This window comes from Neophocaena asiaeorientalis, unplaced genomic scaffold (assembly GCF_003031525.2).
Source record: "Neophocaena asiaeorientalis asiaeorientalis breed wild unplaced genomic scaffold, Neophocaena_asiaeorientalis_V1.1 scaffold768, whole genome shotgun sequence".
Taxonomy (NCBI): Eukaryota; Metazoa; Chordata; class Mammalia; order Artiodactyla; family Phocoenidae; genus Neophocaena; species Neophocaena asiaeorientalis.
Window position 1 is genome coordinate 250,377 of NW_020174713.1, and position 20,700 is coordinate 271,076.

Genomic DNA, 20,700 nt, shown 5'->3' on the forward strand with positions numbered 1-20,700 from the left:
GCCTTGTGCTGCATTTCCCACAGTGGAATCAGATAATAGGCTCAGAACTCGGACGTACTAGTGCGTCTAAATTTATGAGATGGATTAAGACTAACAAAATCTGAGTTAGTATAGCCAGAATAAGATCTTAGTAATTATTTTCTAGAATAGGGGTAAATAAAGGAAAGAGAAAAGAGCATAGGTATTGAGAAAGTAAAATATAAAGAAGAATATAGTTTAGAAAAGGAATCAAAGGCAAAGACGATTCTGATCTTGGGGGGGGTTAAGGAAACTGAGCAGGTCCTGAAACCAGAGTTAGTGGTCATTTCCGCCTCTGGTTTCTCAGTTTCATATGCTTCAGACCTAAGTGCTGCAATGCCTTATGTTTTGGTTTTTTTGGTTTGGGTTTTTTTTTGTTTGTTTGTTTTTTAGTTAGTTTATAGTAGTTCTAGATGGTGACATTTCATTAGCATCTATTTAGTTGAGAAAAATGTTAAAGAATATTTTAATAATTATTTCCTAAAACATTGTACTTGTGTGTGTGTGTGTGTGTGTGTGTCTCACAGGCTCACATTGTCATAATCCTCCATTCATCAGTTTCATTTCTTGAGCACCTACTGTGTCAGATGCTCATCTAGTCACCGGAGGTAGACAGCTCCCCTCTCATGGAGCATATATTCTAGACGAGGCAAAGAGACCACAGATAAGCCAGCACTGCAGCAGTGCCAAGGCCCCAAGGCGGGAGCAGAGCGAAGGAAGAGGGAAGTGACGTGAGATGAACTCGGAGAGGCAGGCAGAGGCCGGGAGAGTAAGGGGCCTTTAGGCCAAGTAAAGACTTTGGGTTTTATTCTAGGAGTTTGTTGGAGGAATTTAAGCAAGGGAGAGAGAAAATCCAAATTATTTTGTTACGATATCTCCAACTACTGTCTAGAGAAAAATGTAGGAGGCAAGTGTGAAAACAGGGAGACCAGTTTGGAGTCTAAGGCAGTGCAATCCAAGTAAGAGCTGAGGGCAGCTAGAACTAAGGTGGGGAAATGCGCAAGGACTGAAGATGCATTTTGGAGGAAGAGTTGATAGAATTTACATGAGGTTAAATGTGGGTGTGGAGAAAAAATCCAGGGTGATTCTTGGGTATTGATTTTTTAGCTTGAGCAAATTGGGTGCCAGTCACTGACAGGGAACCTAGGGGTTGAAGAGGATCCAGTGTAACATTTGAAACGTGTTACATGTGAGATGCTTATTAGACATCCATGTGGAGATTGGGTGTGCTAATCTGAAGCTCACGGAGAGATCAGGGCTTTGGGGCTAAAATGGGATTTGGTGAGGTTATCTGGGGGAGAGAACACAAGGGGAAGGGAAAGGGGCTGTTGGCCAACTAGCCTGGAAAGGTTTCATTAACTTAGTACCAGGTACGGATATACCAGGACGTGTAAGCCCTGGAAACCTCAGCATGCGGGGGTTTCAGTAGAGCCGTGCTGAGAGTTGGAGTGGCTTCAGAATGGGTCACGGGGATGTGTAAGGAAGCAGAGGGTAGTAACTGGTGGCAGGTTTTTCCGGAAGTATTGCCATTAAATGAATCCAAGAAATGGGGCTATAGTTCGAGAGGTGCTCTCAAGCAAAGGAAAACATTTTCAAAGATGAGAGACGAGTCTAGAACGGTGCTTCAGACTGCTCAGCCAAGCAGCGAAATGTCTGTTAACGGTGCAGGATGAGACAAGTAAGGAAATCGAGAAGGAATGCGTTTGGAAACTTGTAGTAGCAGTTTGGCATTCCTGAAACATCCATGCAGATGATCATTTTTCTAATACTCATTTTTGTTATATTTTTAAAAGCTATTAAGTGACAAGTTGAAATTTTAAAAACTAACAAAAAAATGTTTGATAGCTGACAGTGTGATCCAGTAATAGAGAGAAATTGATCATTTCAGGAGTAAAATCCTTGGAAAGGGGAGAAGAGTGGGATGCCAAGCACCCGTGGAGAGATTGGTCATGGATAGGAGCAGCAATAACTCATCCTTGTCATAGGAGGGAAGTGAGAAAATAAGGTTACAGATACAGGGACGAGGGTAGGATTGGTCCAGGAAAGGTGAAGGTGGACCTTTTGGGTGCTTTCACAGCATTTTACCTGTGCTGACTTTGATTGACAGCCAGGTAAACCCAAACTTTTCTCATATGTACGCAACTGAAAGTGCCAAATGATGCTGTATATGTGCATATCAGTCAACAGCAGGGAGAAAATTCTCCCCATGGCTACTATGTGAATATCAGATGAAATTCAGATACATCATGGCTGGTCCACGTGACTACCCTTAAAATAACGTAGAGTTGATCCAATAGTCAAAAGAAAGGACAGGCTCCAAGTCTTCCACATTGGGTGAGTTTTCATTAGGAAAGTGGCTTAGATTTTTCTTTTTTCTTGGCAAAAGCAACATGAGGTTTGTGTCCTAAAGTATAGAAATACGCTAACACTCTACAGGTTAGATTTAAGTGGAAGTGACTTGATAAACAAATATTAAAGGACCAGTCAGGTAAGTATCATGTCTTGAAATAATTGATCTTAGCAGTATGTTCCAGTTGGAATAAAATGTCATGTTTTACAGGCAATTTCAGTTGATTCATCCAGACATTAATACATTGGGATGAAATCAGAATGGCCTTTCTTGAAGAGAGTAATCTCTATAGACAAGGAGTGGTTGTGTGACATTCTGCTGGAGCACGGTTTTAGCTTTGAGCTTTGAACAGAGTTTGAAAAGTCTTCGCCCTCTTCCACGGAGGTGACAGAAATTAGATCATAGCCTGTGTCTTTGTGAGAGCTCTGGGTTTTGTGTGGTGACCAGGCAATTTTAGAACTTCTCACATTTTACTCCTAAGGCTTCATTGGAATCGAGGTTCAGGACAGATTTGTTCCTGAGTTTGGAGTAGTCTCCTGTATACTTTCCTGTATTTGTGAACTATTTTGCAGAGTATCTTACTTTTCTAATTGAAAAAAAACAAAAAACCTAAAGTGAAATAAACAGAAAAAGACAGATGTGTAATATCACTCACATGTAGAATCTAAAAAAAAAAGTCAAAATCATAAAAACAGAGGGTAGTTACCAGGGGCTGGAGGGGGTAGGGGGGCGCATGGAATTGGGGAGATATTGGTCAAGCAGTACAAACTTCTGGCTGTAAGATGAGTACGTTCTGGGATGTAATATACAGCATGGCGATTGCAGTTAATAATACTGTATTATATACTTGAAAAAGAGAGTAGCTTTAAAAAAAGGTTTAAAAACATTCAGCAGTCTGAATCAGTAGAGCTTCTGAGTTACACATCCAGCTTTTGAATGAATCTAGCAGAGAGAAGGTTCTGCAACTTTAGAAAGATGAACCATATGATATGATTTTATAATCTCTGTAATTCAAGTTTTATGTTGCAGTTTTTAACAAGTTACATGTTTTCTAAACCTGTATGTTCAGGCAATAGGCATCTATTCAAGGTGATAAGTTTCAGTGAGCCCCATGGTTTAGTTTATTCCAGGCACATTTCAATAGGACAAGAAATTAAGGGTTGTAAAAAACAAAAGAAATAGATGTCTGTTGGTTTAGCAGGGGTAGTCTGTGCATGAAAATGTGTATGTGAGATTTACAAAATAAATTCAATATTGTTCCAAAGCAAACAGACCTAAATGATGCAAGATATATACATTTTGTTATATTTATTTCACCTTTATTCATTTGGACAAAAAAGAGTACTACACTGCTTATGTTTTAGATAGAATTTTGAGATCAGGATAAAGATACCTGGGAAATTGACTTTGGAGGCCTTATACGTACACACTGGGGGTTCTGTCTGTTCCTTCCATTGACAATTTCAGAATCAAAGTCACTTGTTAGGAGAGAACATTAATATCATATTTAACAAGAAATGATTTGTTTACATATAAATTATTTTAGTTTAAGACGTATCTTTGGCATATATAACATTTATCACTGTTTCCTACTTAGAGATTCATAGAACATCATTACACAGACGGTTTTGTCGTGAGGATTTCCTTACCTGTAAACAAATACTTCCCAGTTCACAGGACACAGCAGTACCTGTCTTATTTGGATTTAGTGAATATGAAAAGCTTTGTTAGAACTCTAAGATCATGCTAATGAAATATATTCTTTCTGGCAGCATTTAAACTTACCAAGGAAAGTAAGCCAATAAAATATTATTGGCCACTTTTTAGACTTTCCCAGGACAGTTTTATTTTAAATCCAAAATTGAAATGTTAGGATCAGCTTTTTAAATCTTTCATACGACTGCATCTCAAACTTTGAGCTGAGCTGTATAGCCCTTTACATCACTCTCATTTACGCTGAGTGACAGAAATAGGCATTGGGGTCTCATGTCTGAGGTAGGGCTTGTTCTCCCTCTGTGCCATGAGTCACTGGTGGATTCACTTAGTGTGGAAAACCAGTCCCTGGAGCTGGGCAAGAGTGGGGGAAATAGGGCTTTTGTTGGCTGGCTTCCTTTAAAATCTTGGGGGTTTTCCCACCTGGAAATACAAGAAAAAAAAAAAAAAAGAATGATTTTCTATGAAAGTAATAAGTAATGTTTCTACCTGATCAGAAACCTGTTTGGAGTGAGATCTGTTTTCCTCTAGAATAGAAAATTGGGTTATTCTTAACATTTAAAATCTTGTGGTTGGTTACCATAACATCTCCCTTAAACAAGAAAAGGAGCAGACCAAAGATTTTTTCATTGAATTCCGACCTTCATAGTAGAGATAATGAATGTTAAAGGATCCTGAACACTCATTTCATGTGATGAATGTGGTGACATCCTATTTTTCAAGTAGATCCTGAGTATAATTTGATTTATTTAGGTGGGCAGATCAACAGAAAGCCCTATTGACTTCGTCGTTACAGACACAATTTCTGGCAGTCAGAACAACGACGAAGCGCAGATTACACAGAGCACCATATCCAGGTTTGCCTGCAGGGTAGTCTGTGACAGGAACGAACCGTACACAGCACGAATATTCGCAGCCGGATTCGACTCTTCCAAAAACATATTTCTTGGCGTAAGTACTATTAATCAGTACGTTGTTTCTAGAAAAACACCCATTATCATCATATAGAACATTTAATTGTGGCCAAAAAATTTGCCTTGCACAATGCTTCTGGTGAGATTTTAGTTTTCATACAGCCAGTTTGAAAAGCTATCATTAAAAATCTGAAAATAATTGTCGTTACTTGTTATATTTGCTATATTAACTATAATATGTACAGTAATTACTTTTGTAAAGTATGTGTATTAACATACATAATGTATTTATTTCAGAAGGAAAATGGTCAGATCTAGATAATCGGGGTGCAAAAGAAAATGTTATTCCTTTATTCAGTCAAAAAATTGTTACGTAGTGTTTGCTTTGTTCCATATTGGGTGTTACAGATGTGATATCACAAAGAACAAAACAGACTAAGAATATCTCCCTTCATAGAATGTCCATGTAAATAAAACCCCACAGTTTTAGTGAATATCCGGTTTTAATATAGTCCCCTTTTTGAATCAGGATATTTTTGCCGGGTGGGGGGTAGAAAAACCTCACTTTAAAATGGCCTAAATGGTAATAAAATTGTATCACGTTGCAAGAAGCGCCCAGGAAGGCCGGCTGCAGGCTTGGTTGGTACAGTGTTCTGTGACATCCGGGGAGCCAGGTTCATTCCGTCTTGCCCTCTGCCTCTGGGCACATCAGCTTCCTCAGGCGAGGTCCTGGTGGCGGTGGGATGGCTCCTGCACTTCCACCAGCCCCCACAGCATGACAGCTTCCCGCTGAAGAAGGGCAGCAAAGGCACTGTTTCTTCCTCGTCTCTTTTAAAGAACCAAGAAACCCTTCCAGGAAGCTTCCCAGAAGGACTCACTCAGGCCTCACTGGCCAGAACTCAGTCACATGCCCACCCCTAAACCAGTCATAACTGGCTTATTTATCCTCATCAGATTGACCCAAGTCATGTGAGCCATATCTGGCTCTGTCCCCAGGAAAGAAAAAGAAATCACTGTGGCCAGGCGTCCACGAGCATCTGTCCTGCCGTTACATCCAGCCGCTTGTGCCTTCCACCCTTGATACAACGCTGATTCGTATGAAAACAGAACGGAGTGGCCACAACTTGTTGGCTTAATATATTTTGAAATTTTGTTTGTTTAATAAAAAATCTTTTTCTCTTCCTTCTAGTACTTCCCTGATAATGAGTTCATACAAAGCATTTTTAGATAACAGGATGAAAGCACTGCACAAATAGAATCGAAGACTACATACTGTATTCCTGGAATCACCTGGGGGCAGGGGCTGGTTTGAACAAGAATCTGTGAGGGAGAGGTTCAGGCATCAGGTTTTGTTTAAGTGCCCAAGGTAAATATGTCTCCAGCGATAAATCATTCATCTACTTTTGCACTTCTTTCATTTTGTCGGACTAACTGCATTTTTTATCCTTCTGATTATTAGCTTTAAGTAGAAAATGAAAATTCCTCACTTTCCTCCCCTCTGCCCTTACCCAATAGTTTAAAGAGATTCTAGAATCTTTTTGTGTTGAACATAATCTTTTCTGTGGTATGCTCTCCAGGAAAAGGCAGCAAAGTGGAAAAACCCCGATGGCCACATGGATGGGCTCACGACCAATGGTGTCCTGGTGATGCATCCGAGAGGGGGCTTCACTGAGGAGTCCCAGCCTGGGGTCTGGCGCGAGATCTCTGTCTGTGGAGATGTGTATACCTTGCGAGAGACCAGGTCTGCGCAGCAAAGGGGAAAGCTGGTGAGTGGACTTCATGCAAATAAGGCATGAAACTACAGACACCTAACTCGAAAGCTATCATTTTCCTCCCCTGAAATTCAAAATCTTTGTACAGTTCTTAGGACTGTGTACCATTGACCCAGGAGAACAAGAATTTTCTGAGCCTCCAAAAGTAAGAGGGAAATAGCCTTCTTCCCTTTCATGATTAAGCTTTTCCAATAGTGGAAGAAAAATTATCTTCTGCTCCTAACTACCTAAAGAGCACAACCTTATTAATGTACTTCACCACAGGTTTCTCCTTAAATTCACTTTAAGAAGAATAAACTTATTTTTAATGTAAAACTTTACTAATTTGGAAAACTCCTGAGCAGTCTAAGACTACTTAGTAAAAATTTTGAATTAGAGAATTATTTACTACTTTCTGGGACTAAAAGATAATTAAGTTAGCTTTTTTTTCCCTTGAGTTAATAGTAAGAATTTAATATATAATTCCCTATATGATTCACCAAATTCACAGTTACAGCTTTTTACTTGAAATAGTTCATATAGTAGGTTGACTTGGCATGTTTGTATTTTTTCTATAAATATTACTACTTATCTCAAATGCCCTAAAGCTGTTGGCTTTTAAACCCTTTCTTCAATGGAGAATAATTTTTTCTTAAACATCTTTATTGGGGTATAATTGCTTTACAATGGTATGTTAGTTTCTGCTCTATAACAAAGTGAATCAGTAATACATATACATATGTTCCCATATCTCTTCCCTCTTGCGTCTCCCTCCCTCCCACCCTCCCTATCCCACCCCTCCAGGTGGTCACAAAGCACCGAGCTGATATCCCTGTGTTATGGGACTTCTTCCCACTAGCTATCTACCTTACGTTTGTTAGTATATATATGTCCATGCCTCTCTCTCGCTTTGTCACAGCTTACCCTTCCCCCTCCCCATATCCTCAAGTCCGTACTCCAGTAGGTCTGTGTCTTTATTCCTGTCTTACCCCTAGGCTCTTCATGACATTTTTTTTCCTTAAATTCCATATATACGTGTTGGCATACACTATTTGTCTTTCTCTTTCTGACTGACTTCACTCTGTATGACAGACTCTAAGTCTATCCACCTCATTGCAAATAGCTCAATTTCGTTTCTTTTGACGGCTGAGTAATATTCCATTGTATATATGTGCCACACCTATGCTGTGGCTAAAACTTCCAAAACTATGTTGAATAAGAGTGGTAAGAGTGGGCAACTCTTGTTCCTGATCTTAGTGGAAATGCTTTCAGTTGTTCAGCATTGAGGATGATGTTGGCTGTGGGCTTCTCATATGTGTCCTTTATTATGTTGAGGAAAGTTCCCTCTATGCCTACTTTCTGGAGGGTTTTTATCCTAAATGGGTGTTGAATTTTGTCAAAAGCTTTCTCTGCATCTACTGAGATGATCATATGGTTTTTCTCCTTCAATTTGTTAATATGGTGTATCACATTGATTGGTTTGCATATATCGAAGAATGCTTGCATTCCTGGAATAAACCCCACTTCATCATGGTGTATGATCCTTTTAATGTGCTGTTGGATTCTGTTTCTTTGTTAGTATTTTGTTGAGGATTTTTACATCCATGTTCATCAGTGATACTGGCCTGTAGTTTTCTTTGTGACATCCTTGTCTGGTTTTGGTATCAAGGTGATGGTAGCTTCGTAGAAGGAATTTGGGAGTGTTCCTCCCTCTGCTATATTTTGGAAGAGTTTGAGAAGGATAGGTGTTAGCTCTTCTCTAAATGTTTGATAGAATTCGCCTGTGAAGCCTTCTAAGAATTTGTCCATTTCTTCCAGGTGGTCCATTTTATTGGGATAGAGTTGCTTGTAGTAATCTCTCATGATCTTTTATGTTTCTGCAGTGTCAGTTGTTACTTGTCCTATTCATTTCTAATTCTATTGATTTCAGTCTTCTCCTTTTTCTTCATGAGTCTAGCTAATGGTTTATCTATTTTGTTTATCTTCTCAAAGAACCAGCTTTTAGTTTTATTGATCTTTGCTATTGTCTCCTTCATTTATTTCTGAATTCTTTTTCAGGTAGACGGCCTATTTCCTCTTCATTTGTTAGGTCTTGTGCGTTTTTATCTTGCTTCTTCATCCGCCGTGTGTTTCTCTGTCTTTTCATTTTGCCTATCTTACTGTGTTTGGGGTCTCCATTTTAAAGGCTGCAGGTTCGTAGTTCCCACTGTTTTTGATGTCTGTCCTCAGTAGCTAAGGTTGGTTCAGTGGGTTATGCAGGCTTCCTGGTGGAGCAGACTAGTGCCTGTGTTCTGGTGGATGAGGCTGGATCTTGTCTCTCTAGTGGGCAGGTCCACATCTGGTGGTGTGTTTTGGGGTGTCTGTGGACTTATTATGATTTTTGGCAGCCTCTCTGCTAATGGGGGGGGTTGTGTTCCTGTTTTGCTAGTTGTTTGGCATAGGTTGTCCAGCACTGTAGCTTGCTGGTTGTTGAGTGAAGCTGGGTCCTGGCGTTGAGATGGAGATCTCTGGGAGATTTTCACTGTTTGATATTATGTGGAGCTGGGAGGTCTCTTGTGGACCAGTGTAGATGCAGCACCAAGAGCCTTTCATCCACAGGGCTCAGAATAAAAGGGAGAAAAAGTAGAAAGAATTAGTAGAAGTAGGAAGAAAGAAAGGAAAGAAGGAAAGAAAGGAGGGAGGGAGGAAGGAGGGAACAAAGGAAAAAAGAAAGAAAGATACAGTAGAATAAAATAAAGTAAAATATAATAAAGTTATTAAACTAGAAAATAATTATTTAGAAAAAAAAAGGGACAGATGGAACCTTAGGACAAATGATGGAAGCAAAGCTATACAGACAAAATCTTACACAGAAGCATACACACACATCCTCACAAAAAGAGGTAAAAGGGAAAAAATCATAAATCTTGCTCTCAAAGTCTACCTCCTCAATTTGGGATGATTCGTTGTCTAAAGGAGGGAGGGAAGGCAGGAAGGGAAGGAAGAAAGAAAGTAAAGTATAATGAAGTTATTAATTATTAAGAAAAAAATTAAAAAACAAAAAAACACGGACAGATAGAACCCTAGGACTAATGGTGGAAGCCAAGCTATACAGACAAAATCTCACACAGAAACATACACACTCACAAAAAGAGGAAACGGGGAAAAATAAATGTTGCTCTTGAAGTCCACCTCAATTTGGGATGATTCATTGTCTGTTCAGGTATTCCACAGATGCAGGTACATCAAGTTGATTGTGGAGCTTTAATCCACTGCTTCTGAGGCTGCTGGGAGAGATTTCCCTTTCTCTTCTTTGTTCTCACAGCTCACAGGGGCTCAGCTTTGGATTTGGCCCCACCTCTGCATGCAGGTCGCTGGAGGGCGTCTGTTTTTTGCTCAGACAGGACGGGGTTAAACAGGCCGCTGATTCGGGGGCTCTGGCTCACTCAGGCCGGGGGGGAGGGAGGGGCACTGCGTGCGGGGCGGGCCTGCAGTGGCAGAGGCCGGAGTGACGTTGCACCAGCCTGAGGCGTGCTGTGTGTTCTCCCGGGGGAGTGGTCCCTGGATCCCAGGAACCTGGCAGTGGCGGGCTGCACAGGCTTCCTGGAAGAGGGGTGTGGATAGTGACCTGTGCTCGCACACAGGCCCCTTGGTGGCAGCAGCAGCAGCCTTAGCGTCTCATGCCCGTCTCTGGGGTTCGTGCTTTTAGCCACGGCTTGTGCCCGTCTCTGGAGTTCCTTTAAGCAGCGCTCTTAAACCCCTCTCCTCGCACACCAGGAAACAAAGAGGGAAGAAAAAGTCTTGCCTCTTCAGCAGCTCCAGACCTTTTCCCAGACTCCCTCCCGGCTAGCCGTGGTGCAGTAACCCCCTGCAGGCTGTGTTCACACCGCCAACCCCAGTCCTCTCCCTGTGCTCCGACCAAAGCCTGAGCCTCAGCTCGCAGCCCCGCCCACCCCAGCAGGTGAGCAGACAAGCCTCTCGGGCTGGTGAGTGCCAGTCAGCACCAATCCTCTGTGCGGGAATCTCCCCACTTTGCACTCCGCACCCCTGTTGCTGTCCTCTCCTCTGCGGCACCGAAGCTCCCCCCGCCTTAGTCTCTGCCTGCAAAGGGCCTTCCTAGTTTGTGGAAACCTTTCCTCCTTCACAGCTCCCTCCCACTGGTGCAGGTCCCGTCCCTATTCTTTTGTCTCTGTTTTTTCTTTTGCCCTACCCAGGTACACCAGGAGTTTCTTGCCTTTTGGGAGGTCTGAGGTCTTCTGCCAGCGTTCAGTAGGTGTTCTGTAGGAGTTGCTCCACGTGTAGATGTATTTCTTGTGTATCTGTGGGGAGGAAGGTGATCTCCGCGTCTTACTCTTCCACCACCTTCCCCTCCGCCCCGAGAATAATTTTAATAACTTAAATAGGAGACTTTGCAACCTAACTGTCCATCAACAGATGAATGGGTAAAGAAGATATGGCACATATATACAATGGAATATTACTCAGCCATAAAAAGAAATGAAATTGAGTTATTTGTAGTGAGGTGGATGGACCTAGAGTCTGTCATACAGAGTGAAGTAAGTCAGAAAGAGAAGGACAAATACTGTATGCCAACACGGATATATGGAATCTAAAAAAAGTGGTTGTGACGAACCTAGGGACAGGACAGGAATAAACACACAGAAGGAGAGAATGGACTTGAGGGCATGGGGAGGGGAAAGGGGTAAGCTGGGATGAAGTGAGAGAGTAGCATTGACATATATACACTATCCAATGTAAAATAGCTAGCTAGTGGGAAGCAGGTGCATTAAACAGGGAGATCAGCTCAGTGCTTTGTGACCACCTAGAGGGGTGGGATAGGGAAGGTGGGAGGGAGACGCAAGAGGGAAGTGATATGGGGATATAAGTATAGGTATAGCTGATTCACTTCATTATACAGCAGAAACTAACACAACATTGTAAAGCAATTATACTCCATAAAGATTTTAAAAAAAGAAAACTAGGAGGCTTTGGGTTTCTGATCTTGCCATAGGCATGGGGCACAGCACTAAAACATTCTTAATTAAAAGTACTGGAGTGGAAATTTTATTAATCGTTAGGTAGAAGCTAGAACAAGAGAGAACAAATATTTTCTTCCAAACCACGAGAGAAAAAATATAGGGAATACAAGATGTGATCTAGCATTTTTTCAGAGAGCAGCATGATAACTGAATATTCCTGAGATGGAAAACGAAGGTGGGGGACTATTTTACTAACCTGGTTTGCTATTCTTTACTGGATGTTTGTTTTTCAGGAATTGTTATTTTTATTCCTAGTTTACACCATTATTCAGCTGCAGGTATAGCTTCTGCCTTTTATGATAAGGCCCAGTCTTGAGCATCATGGCTGAGTAAATATGAAAAGCATTTTCTAAGAATGCCAAACAAATTCAATAAACTTTGTTTAAACACTTTCCAAGAGATTGTAAATAGGGAAGAGAATGTGAAGGCTGTTTTTCCAAATAACTTTGTGTTTCTGTTCATCACAAAACTGAGCTAGGTTGCCCTAAGTAGGGCATCATTATAACAGCAATAGTAAGAAGTCGGTGTATGTTTGCTGAGTGCAGACACTGCATTAACATTTCAGAGACATTAGCTCATTTAATCTGCACATCCGCCTTGTCAGAGAAGTGGAATTATCCCCATCTTATGGATGAGGAAGGCGTAGCATAGAGGTTAAATAATGCCCAGTCACAGAGTTAGAAGGTAGCAGCAGATGGGATTGAAACACAGGTCCTGCTTTAAAGCCTGAACTCCTGGCTTCTACTCAGTACCATCATGTGGGGAGTTACACCTGGCTCTCACCATCACCAGAGCATTGCCTCCCTGGGCAGATAGAAAGCATACACTGGGTCCAGGACGGCACATCACAGGATGAGTTTCTTGTCTACTCTGGTTCATGTATTTTATTCACAGATAGAAAGAACACATAAAAATAACAGCTAAGAGGGAAAACAGGCTACTGTTTGAGCAGCCACTGTGTATTAGTGGTTCTGAGGTCAGGCCATAGGTCCAAGTCCTGGTCTACCACTTAGTAGATCTGCAGTCTTGAGTAAGTGGCTTGACCTGTCTGTACCTGGCCTCACATTCAGGTAACCAGAATAATGCTAGTATATATCCTTTAGGATTACTGTGAGAACAAGTAAGATTGGAGCAGTGCTGTACCCAGGAATAGTCCATAATTGGTTGCCATGATTAAGCAGGAGCTAGGAACTGGAAATCTGGCAGTGACCAGGATGTCCAGGGCTCTGCCCTCGAATTGTGGAGTCTGGAAACAGTTATAGGCAAGACCTCAAATCATTAGGATATTGTGTGATAAGCACAGTCATAAAGTACTGAAAGGCACAGGAGTCCCTCAGAGGGACACCTGTCCTAGACATGGGAGTCAAGAGTATGTGGACTATAGAAGACCACAGACTGAAATTTTATAAGATGTTGTTTACCAAGAGCTGCCCTACAGGAAGGAAAAGGAAGGTTGTTTAACAACATGGCCCAGAGGGCAGAGATAAGATGGCAGAGTAGAAGAATGTGAGCTCACCTCTTCTCATGAAAACACAAAAATCACAACTAACTAACTGTTGAACAACCATCAACAAAAAAATCACTGGAACCTACCAAAAAAGATATCCTACATCCAAAGACAAAGAAGAAGCCACAGTGGGATGGTAGGAGGGGAGCAATAACGATAAAATCAAATCCCGTACCCACCATATGGATGACCCACAAACTAGAAAATAATTACATTGCAGAGGTTCTCCCATGGGAGTGAAAGTTCTGAGCCCCCAGCCTGGGGATCTGGAAATGGGAGGAGGAGCCCCCGGAGCATCTGGTTTTGAAGGGGTTTGATTTCAGGACTTCCAAAGGACTGGGGGAAACAGAAACTTCACTCTTGGAGGGCACACACACGTTTCTCGTGCACACCAGGAACCAGGGGAAAAAGCAGTGACCTCATAAGAGCCTGACCAGACCTACCTGCTGGTATTGGAGGATTTCCTGTGTAGGCAGGGGCAGCTGTGGCTCACTGCAGTGACAGACACTGGCAGTGGTAGTCCTGAGGAGTACTCATTAGCGTGAGCCCTCCTGGAGGCCACCATTTATTCACCAAGACCTGGCCCCACCCAACAGCCTTGGAAGCTCCAGTGCTGGGATGCCTCAGGTCAAACAACCAATAGAGCAGGAACACAGCCCCAGCCATCAGCAAACAGGCTGCTGAAAGTCTTCCTGAGCACACAGCTGCGTGCTAAACACACCCCCTGACACAGCCCTGCCCACCAGACGTACAAGACCCAGCTCCATCCATCAGTGGGCAGAAACCAGTCCCTACCACCAGGAAGCCTGCACAAGCCTCTTAGGCCAGCCTCATCCACCAGGAGGCAGACAGCAGAAGGAGAATTACAACCCTGCAGAATGGAAACCGCAATCACAAAAAAAATTACACAGAATGAGATGCCAGAGGAATATGTCCCAAAGGAACAAGAAGAAACCCAAGAAGAACAACTAAATGAAGTGGAGGTAGGCAATCTACCCAAAATAGAATTCAGAGTAATGACAGTAAAGATGATCCAAGATCTCAGAAAAAGAATGGAGGCACACACTGAGAAGATACAAGAATGTTCAACAAAGACCTAGAAGAACTAAAGAACAAACAAAAAGAGGTGAGCAATACAATAACAGAACTCAAAAATATACTAGACGGAATCAATAGCAGAAAAAATGAGGCAGAAGAACAGATAAGTGAACCGGAAGACAAAATGGTGGAAATGACTGCCATGGAATAGAATGAAAAGAAATGAGGACAATCTAAGAGGCCTCTGGGACGAAATTAAAACACACCAACATTCACATTATAAGGATCCCAGATGGAGAAGGGAGAGAAAGGACCTGAGAAAATATTTGAAGAGATAATAGCTGAAAACTTCCCTAAATGGGAAAGGAAACAGACACCCAAGTCCAGGAAGTGCAGAGAGTCCCAGGCAGGATAAAGCCAAGGAGGAACATGCCAAGACACATAGTAATCAAACTGACAACAGTTAAAGACAAAGACAAAGTATTGAAAGCAACAAGGGAAAAGCAACAAATAACATACAAGGGATTTGCCATAAGGTTATCATCTGATTTTTCAGCAGAAACTCTACAGGCCAGAAGGGAGTGACATGATATATTTAAACTGATGAAAGGGAAGAAACTACAACCAAGAATACTCTACCCAGCAGAGCTCTCATTAAGATTAAATGGAGAAATCAGAAGATTTACAGACAAGCAGAAGCTAAGAGAATTCAACATCAGCAGACCGGCTTTGCAACAAATGCTAAAGGAACTTCTCTAGGCAGAAAAAAATAAAAGGCCACAACCAGAAACAAAAAAAATTATGAATGGAAAAGCTCACTGATAAAGGTAGGAAATCATCCGCTCAAAATACGATATCAAACCCAGCAATCGTGAGAAGAGGAATGTACAAATGCAGGACACTGGAAATGCGTTTGAAATTAAAAGAATCTTATTTGTATATAAGCTGTATTTGAAATTAAAAACACTCTTGTTTATAGACTGCCATCATGGTAACCACAAACCAAAAATCTACAATAGATACACAAAAAAGAAAAAGGAATCCAAACAGAGTACTAAAGTTAGTCATCAAATCACAAGAGTACAAAAGAGGAAGGGGGGAAAAAAGACCTACAAAAACAAATCCAAAGCAATTAACAAAATGGCAGTAGGAACATACATATCAATAAGTACCTTAAACATAAACAGATTAAATGCTTCAACCAAAAGACATAGACTGGCTGAATGGATACAAAAAACAAGACCCGTATATATGCTGTCTACAAGAGACCCACTTCGGATCTAGGGACACATACAGACTGAAAGTGAGGGGACAGAAAAAGGTTATTCCATGCAAATGGAAATCAAAAGAAAGCTATAGTGGCAACACTCATATCAGACAAAATAGACTTTAAAATAAAGACTGTTACAAGAGGCAAAGAAGGACACTACATAATGATCAAGGGAACAATCCGAGAAGTAGTATAACAACTGTAAATATGCATGCACCCAACATAGGAGCACCTCAATATATAAGGCAAACACTAATAGCCATAAAAGGAGAAATTGACAGTAACAATAATAGTGGGGGACTTTAACACCCCACTTTCACCAATGGACAGATCATCCAGACAGAAAATCAATAAGGAAACACAGGCCTTAAATGACACATTAGACCAGATGGACGAAATTGATATTTATGGAGCATTCCATCCAAAAGCAGCAGAATACACATTCTTTTCAAGTGCACATGGAACATTCTCCAGGATTGACACATGCTGGACCACAAAGTGAGCCTTGGTAAATTTAAGAAAATTGAAATCATATCAAGCATGTTTTCTGACCATGACACTATGAGATTAGAAATCATCTAAAAAAAAAAAAACCTGTAAAAAAAAAAAAAAAAAAAAAAAAAACACGTGGAGCTTAAACAATATGCTACTAAACAGACAATGGATCACTGAAGAACTCAAAGAGGAAATCAAAAAATACCTGGAGACAAATGAAAATGAAAGCACCACAACCCAAAACCTATGGGATGCAGCAAAAGCAGTTCTAAGAGGGAAGTTTATAGCGATACACTCTTGCCTCAGGAAACAAGAAAAGTCGCAAATAACTGAACCTCACACCTAAAGCAAGAAGAGGAAAAAAAACAAAACCCAAAGTTAGTAGAATGAAAGAAATAAAGATCAGAGCAGAAATAAATGAAATAGAGATGATGTAAACAATAGAAAAGAGCAGTGAAACTAAAAGCTGGTTCTTGGAGAAGATAAACAAAACTGATACACTTTTTTAGCCAAACTCATCAAGAAAAAAAGGGAGAGGGCACAAATCAAAATTAGAAATCAAAATGGAGAAGTTACAGCCAACACCACAGAAACACAAGGATCATAAAAGACTACTACAAGCAACTATACGCCAACCAAATGGACAACCTAGAAGAAATGGACAAATTCTTAGAAAGGTATACTCTCCCAAGACTGAACCAGGAAGAAATAGAAAATATGAACAGACCAAATTACCAGTGCTGAAATTGAATCTGTCATTTAGAAACTTACAACAAGCAAAATTCCAGGACCAGATGGCTTCACAGGTGAATTCTACAAAACAATTCAGGGAAGAGTTAACACCTACCCTTCTGAAACTATTCCAAAAAATTGCAGAGGAAGGAACACTCCCAAAGTCATTCTCTGAGGCCACCATCACCCTGATACAGAACCAGACAGAGATATCACACACAAAGAAAGAAAATTATAGACCAATATCACTCATCAACTTAGATGCAAAAATCCTCAACAAAATACTAACAGACCCACGCCAACAATATACTAAAAGGATCATACAGCTATGATCAAGTGGGATTTATCCAGGGGTGCAAGGATTTTTCAGTATCTGCAAATCAATCAGTGTGATACACCACATCAACAAATTGGAGAATAAAAACCACATGATGATATCAATATATGCGGAAAAAACTTTTGATAAAATTCAACGTCCATTTCAGATAAAAACTCTTTAGAGAGTGGGCACAGAAGGAACATACCTCAACAAAATAAAAGTGATATGTGACAAACCTACAGCTAACATACTCAGCAGTGAAAGCTGAAAGCATTTCCTCTAAGATCATGAACAAGACAGGGATGTCCACAATGTCCACCCTTGCCACTTTTATTCAACATAGTTTTGGCACTCATAGCCATGGCAATCAGAGGAAAAAAAAAAAACAGAAGGAATCCAAATTGGAAAAGAAGTAGTAAAACTGTCACTGTTTGCAAATGACATGATGCTGTACATGGAAAATCCTAAAGATGCTACCAGAAAACTAATAGAAGTCATCAATGAATTCGGTGAAGTTGCTGGATACAAAATTAGAACACAGAAATCTGTTGCATTTCTATACACTAATGATGAAAGATCAGAAAGAGAAATTACAGAAACAATCCCATGTACCATCACAACAAAAAATAAAATACCTAGGAATAAACTTACCTAGGAAGCAAAAGAACTTTACTCAGAAAACTATAAGACTCTGATGAAAGAAAACAAAGATGACACAAACAGATGGAAAACTATACCGTGTTCTTGGATTGGAAGAATCAATATTGTGAAAATGACTGTACTACCCAAGGCAATCTACAGATTCAGTGCAATCCCTAGCAAATTACCAATGGCATTTTTCACAGAATTAGAACAAAAGAATTTTAATTGTATGGAGACACAAAAGACCCCGAAAACCAAAGCAATCTTGAGAAAGAAAAACGGAGCTCAAGGATTCAGGCTCCCTGACTTCAGACTATACTACAAAGCTACAGTCCTCAGAACTGTGTGGTACAGGCACGAAAACAAATATAGATCAATGGAAGAGGATAGAAAGCCCAGAAATAATCCCACGCACCAATGGTCAATCTATGACAAAGAAGACAAAACTATACAATGGAGGAAAGACAGTCTCTTCAATAAATGGTGTTGGGAAAACTGAGAGCTGCATGTAAAATAATGAAATTAGAACATTCTTTAACAACACACACAAAAATAAACTCAAAATGGATTAAAGACCTAAATGTAAGACCTGATAGTATAAAACTCTTAGAGGAAAGCATAGGTAGAACACTCTTTGACATAAATCGCAGCAATATCTTTTTTGACCCATCTCCTAGAGTAATAATTCAGGCTCCCTGACTTCAGACTATACTACAAAGCTACAGTCCTCAGAACTGTGTGGTACAGGCACGAAAACAAATATAGATCAATGGAAGAGGATAGAAAGCCCAGAAATAATCCCACGCACCAATGGTCAATCTATGACAAAGAAGACAAAACTATACAATGGAGGAAAGACAGTCTCTTCAATAAATGGTGTTGGGAAAACTGAGAGCTGCATGTAAAATAATGAAATTAGAACATTCTTTAACAACACACACAAAAATAAACTCAAAATGGATTAAAGACCTAAATGTAAGACCTGATAGTATAAAACTCTTAGAGGAAAGCATAGGTAGAACACTCTTTGACATAAATCGCAGCAATATCTTTTTTGACCCATCTCCTAGAGTAATGAAAATAAAAACAAAAATAAACAAACAGGACCTAATTAAACTCAAAAGCTTTTGCACGGCAAAGGAAACCATAAACAAAATGAAAAGACAACCCACAGAATGGGAAAAAGATATTTGCAAACAATGCGACCCACAAGGGATTAATCCCCAAAAGTTACAAACAGCTCATGTCCTTCAACAGATGAATTGATAAAGAAGATGTGGTACAGATATAGAATGGAATAGTACTCAGCCATTAAAAAGAATGAAATAATGCCATATTCAGCAACATGGATGAACCTGGAGATTTTCACACTGAGTGAAGTAAGTCAGAGAAAGACAAATATCATATGATATCACTTATGTGAAGAATCCAAAAAAAATAATAATACAAATGAACATATTTCCAAAACAGAAACAGACTCACAGACTTAGAAAACAAACTTATGGTCACCAAAGGGGAAAGGTGAGAGAGAGGGAAAAATTGGGAGTTTGGGATTGACATATACACACTATTATATTTAAAATAGATAACCAACAAGGACCTACTGTATAGCATAGGGAACTCTTCTCAATATTCTGTAATAACCTTAATGGGAAAAGAATTTGAAAAAGAATATATACATATGTATAACTGAATCATTCTGCCATACACCTGAAACTAACACAACATTGTTAATCAACTATACTCCAATAGAAAATAAAAATTCAAAAATAAATTTCAGAAGATTGAAATCATATGAACTATATTCTCCAACCATGATATAATCAATCTAGAAGTCATGGATAAGATAAAAAGAGCATCTGTGTGTGTGTATGTGTATATATATATATATATATAACCACTGCACCACCAGGGAAGCCCTGTGTATATTTTAATAAAATATAAAGAAAAAGCAATGAATAAAAATAATCATAAGGAAAACAAAGAAAAACATAGCCTAAACTCCAGCTTATTACCACAGCAGTGTTCTTGTTCTTACAAAGTTTATGCAGAGCTGAGACCTCCCGAGAATTACCTGTGGTCGGGAAGAGAAGGGAGGCTCCTGACACCCGGCGAGAAGGGAGGAGACTAGGAGGTGTTCAGGGTGGGAGTGGGGCGAGGAGAGCGCTTCAGCGACTTAAACACTATTCAAAAAGCAGTCACCGTGTTTTTCCTGTAAAGTATTGAGATTTATCATTTTGTTGGGATTTTAGCTTTTTCTAACTACCAGTATTGGATACTTTTTTGGGGAAGGACCGCTGTTGTCATTAAAGGACAACTTCCAGGCAAAGTGCCATCCAAGTGAGCCCTGAATGATGAGTGGGAGTTTGCCAGGCCCAGGGGTAGACTAGGGGGTGGGGTGAGCTGGGATAGAGAATTCTCGGCAGAGGTCACTCATGGCACGTGCCAGAGGGCAGTGCACCTAAGTGCATCCATAGAGCACAGGTGGCCCACGGAGACAGGGGTCAGGCTCCTGCGGATCACGTCTAACTGTGCTGCTTGTCAGCTGTTAATCCATCTTGTGAGCACTTGGTACGTAGCACAGCCAGTCTCTAGGGGCAGGACAGAAATAAAGACGCAGATGTAGAGAAAAGACTTGAGGACACAGGGAGGGGGAAGGGTAAGCTGGGATTAAAGATGTTCCAAAGCTCACAGTGAGCGCTTCTGCTCCAGACCTTAGGAATGCAGGATAGATGATAGATTGTGTGAAGCCGAAGGTCACCAAGAGTCGTTGGCACCACTAGAGTATTTACTGCAGGGCCCCCCTAGGGGTCTTCTGGATTGGTTCTGGTCTAAATGAGCATGAGTCTTCACCAGATGGACTGGCTGGACATCTCCTGTCCCTTGAGACCAAGGAGTTGTGTTGTTGACTTGAGGAGGAAAACTAAAAATCT

The 20,700-nt window shown here is 40.6% G+C and overlaps 1 protein-coding gene across 1 annotated transcript in view; it reads left to right on the forward strand.

Moving 5' to 3' along the window:
- PELI2 (pellino E3 ubiquitin protein ligase family member 2) overlaps positions 1–20,700 on the forward strand; it is a 202,227-nt gene that overhangs the window by 176,519 nt on the left and 5,008 nt on the right. The window contains exons 4-5 of the mRNA XM_024760033.1: positions 4,835–5,032; positions 6,573–6,761. Coding sequence (XP_024615801.1) covers positions 4,835–5,032; positions 6,573–6,761 — 387 coding nt within the window. The remainder of the gene's footprint in view (positions 1–4,834; positions 5,033–6,572; positions 6,762–20,700) is intronic.